Source organism: Sinocyclocheilus rhinocerous, unplaced genomic scaffold, assembly GCF_001515625.1.
Source record: "Sinocyclocheilus rhinocerous isolate Xijiao unplaced genomic scaffold, SAMN03320098_v1.1 scaffold2064, whole genome shotgun sequence".
In the NCBI taxonomy this organism is placed as follows: domain Eukaryota; kingdom Metazoa; phylum Chordata; class Actinopteri; order Cypriniformes; family Cyprinidae; genus Sinocyclocheilus; species Sinocyclocheilus rhinocerous.
This window is the reverse complement of record NW_015636554.1, coordinates 127,195-130,793: the sequence shown is the minus strand read 5'-3', so window position 1 is coordinate 130,793 and position 3,599 is coordinate 127,195. Positions and strand designations below refer to the sequence as shown.

Genomic DNA, 3,599 nt, shown 5'->3' with positions numbered 1-3,599 from the left:
CTTTAGATGTCTCTGGGGCTGCAAATAGCAATGAGGAGAGAGACGAGTTTGAAGAACCCCGTTCAATCACAAGCCATGAAGGAAGATCATCTGAGAAACTATCGGGGTGTGGGTCATACCAGTAAGTTAAGGCTCTACAATTGGCAGCCCAGTAGTAGTGCTGAAAATTTGGTAGACCTAAACCCCCCAATGACCTTGGCTTGCACACATGTAATTTAGATATTCTATGTGTTTTGAAGCCCCAGACAAATGGCAGTACAATAGAGTCTAAAATTTTGAAGAACTTTTTAGGCAAATATATTGGTAAGTTCTGAAAAAGATATAAGAATCTGGGCAATGTCACCATCTTAATAGCGTTCACACGCCCCATCATTGATAGAGGTAGGGTCCGCCAGCATTTTATATTGCTCTTTAGGTTTTCTATCATAGTTAAATAATTAAGCTTATATATCTCCTTAGGGTTTCTAGGTATATTAACTCCAAGATATTTCAAGCTATTTATGGCTATTTTAAAAGGTAAACTACGCATAAAAATTGGGTCAATATTATTAGTCACTGCTAAAAATTCACTTTTTTGCCAGTTTAGTGAGTAACCAGAGAGTTTACCAAATGTTTCTAACAGATTTAGTAATGGAGGTATAGACTGTTCTGGGTTGCGGTGTATGATTTATTGAGGAAAAATATGATCAGAACAAACAAAATCCGTGTAATGCACTTCTGGGAGATTTTTTTTTTGGGATGGAGCATGTTGTCAGAGAAACTCAGTCCAGATCCTGATGCGTCTCTCTCTCTCTCTCTCTCTCTCTCTCTCTACTCTATAAATGTGTAATGTAAACACAACTGTTGCTTTTAGGTCTCAAGTGACTATAAACACATTCAATTAGCCTATTGCATTTTACCATCAAGTGTAAGACAGCCGACGGCTCTCGCTTCTGACTTACAAACCTGCTCGGCTTAAAATTCACTGGATGAACTTCACTGGTGATGTCAAATACTGTGTTGCTATACAGTTGCTAGGGTGTTCTGGCCAGTTGCCAGTGTATTGCTATGTGGTTGCTAAGGTGTTCTGAGTGGCATATACTTTGTTGCTTTACAAAGTACATAACAGAGTGTTCTGGTAGCTGCCAGGGTGTTGCTATGTGGTTGCTAGGGTTTTCTGGGTTGTTGCTAGGGCGTTGCTATGGTTGAAAGAGTGTTCTGGCCAGTTGCCAGGGTGTTGCTATGTGGTTGCTAGGGTGTTCTGAGTGGTATATATTTTGTTGCTATACAAAGTACATAACAGAGTGTTCTGGTAGCTTCCAGGGTGTTGCTGTGCTGTTGCTAGGGTTTTCTGGGTTGTTGCTAGGGCGTTGCTATGGTTGAAAGAGTGTTCTGGCCAGTTGCCAGGGTGTTACTATGTGGTTGTTACGGTGTTCTGGGATGTTGCTAGGGTGTTACTATGGTTGAATGAGTGTTCTTGGCAGTTGCTAGGGTGTTGCTATCTGGTTGCTAAAATGTTCTCAGTGGTATATACTTTACTATACGGTTTCTTCTGTGTTCTTGGTAGTTTCTAGGGCGTTGCTATGGTTGAAAGAGTGTTCTGGCCTGTTGCTAGGGTGTTGCTATGTGGTTGCTAAGATGTTCTGAGTGGTATATACTTTGCTATACAGTTTCTCGGGTGTTCTTGGTAGTTTCTAGGGCATTGCTATGGCTGAAAGAGTGTTCTGGACAGTTGGCAGGATGTTGCTAAAATGTTCATTACTTTGTTGCTATACAATTGCTAGAGTGTTCTGGGCAGTTACCAGGTTGTTGCTATGTGGTTGATAGGGTGTTCTGTGTAGTTTCAAGGGCGTTGCTATACTTCGCTATACAGTTTCTAGGGTGTTCTTGGTAGTTTCTAGGGCATTGCTATGGTTGAAAGAGTGTCCTGGACAGTTGCCAGGGTGTTGCTATGTGGTTGATAGGGTGTTCTGTGTAGTTTCTATAGCATTTCTATATGGTTGTTCTGAGTGGAGTGGTATATACTTTGTTGCTATACAGTTGCTAGGTTGTTCTGGGTAGTTTCTACGGTGTTGCTATATGGTTAAACGATTGTTCTGGCCAGTTTCCAGAGTGTTGCTATGTGGTTGCTAAGGTGTTTTGAGTGGTATGTGCTTTGTTGCTATACAGTTGCTAAGGTGCTCTATGTGGTTGCTAGGACATTGCAATGTAGTTACTAGGGTATTTTGTGTGGTTTTAATGCAGTGTTAATTAATGCAATTAATAAAGTAAATGTTTTTCTGTTCCAGACGGAGGCCATGAAAGCTGCGTTGACTGAGCTCGGCCTCAATATAGTGGAGATGACTAATGAATCAGCCACGCTGGACGGGGGAGATGTCCTGTTCACAGGTACCAAATTTGGTTTATAATACCTTTGTTAAACATAGACCGCCCTATGTGGCAGCGGCAGCCAATCAAATCCGTGTGTGCACAGACGAACAGCCAATCACAGACAATCATCTAGCAGAATATGGAGAGTGAAGTCTAAAAGTCTGTGATCACTCGTGAAAAGGCTTCTGATTTGCATTTATTTCTGTTTTAATGCAATATTATGCATACAAATTTAAATGGATAGTTCACCCAAAAATGAAAAGTTGTAGGTGACTTTTTTTCTTGAGTAAAAGATCTGTCATACATCGTGTCTGGTTGGTTCCCTGAATTCAATGTGAATCACCTCCAATCAGTGGTGGCTGGAAAACTGCAGCCGTGCACCTTATTGAGTCTGGAGACGTTCGGCTGGAGTCGTTCCCGGCCAGAAACATTTCCTCCTGACGTCATGAAGCTCATATCTCCTGTATAAAACGTTAAGTGGCTACTGTTCTGGATTCACGTTTCACATTGCACTGTTCACAGATCAGACCAGAACTACCGACGCACAAACTTAAACTGTTACACCAGAATATGTGAGAAACTGATCTCAGATCACTGTTAAAAAGAAACAAAGTTATGTGACTAGGAAAAGGTCTCTTAATGCAGCGGAACGTTGAAGCTTCTCACTGGCCTCAGATCAGAAGGTTCAGTGGCACTTATGTAGAGTTGAACCCAGTGAACTCAGAGAGTAACTAATGTCTCTTTGCAAATTAGTTTGGTTTCCTTTGATCAGTGATGGAAACTAGATACAATCCAAATTGTTGTCTAGACCAGCACTCGTTTATGTCTGTGAGCAGATCAGCCGCTGCAGGTTCTCTGGGGGTGAATGTAAACGTGTCTCTGATCTTCAGGTAGAGAATTCTTTGTTGGATTATCCAAGAGGACCAATCAGAGAGGAGCGGAGATCCTGGCCGACGCGTTTAAGGTGAGTCTCAACTGTCTGTCACTCTTTATATCTGTCTATCGGTCTGTCAGTCCAAATATCTGTCTATCTGTCTGCCAGTCTATAATATATATCTGTCTATATAACTATCTGTCTATTTATCTATTTATCCGTCTCAGTCTATATATCTGTCTGTCTGTCTGTCTATATATATACAGTATATCTGTCTGTCTGTCTATATAACTATCTGTCTATTTATCTACTTATCCATCTCAGTCTGTATATATATCTGTCTGTCTGTCTGTCTGTCTGTCTGTCTCTGTCTGTC

General features: G+C 41.2%; 1 protein-coding gene across 1 annotated transcript in view; it reads left to right on the top strand.

The window, feature by feature from the left end:
• Positions 1 to 30: 30 nt before the first annotated feature.
• Positions 31 to 3,599, top strand: part of LOC107747920 (N(G),N(G)-dimethylarginine dimethylaminohydrolase 1-like) — a 12,662-nt gene continuing 9,093 nt past the window's right edge. The window contains exons 1-4 of the mRNA XM_016562532.1: positions 31 to 121; positions 2,149 to 2,156; positions 2,268 to 2,367; positions 3,240 to 3,313. Coding sequence (XP_016418018.1) covers positions 31 to 121; positions 2,149 to 2,156; positions 2,268 to 2,367; positions 3,240 to 3,313 — 273 coding nt within the window. The remainder of the gene's footprint in view (positions 122 to 2,148; positions 2,157 to 2,267; positions 2,368 to 3,239; positions 3,314 to 3,599) is intronic.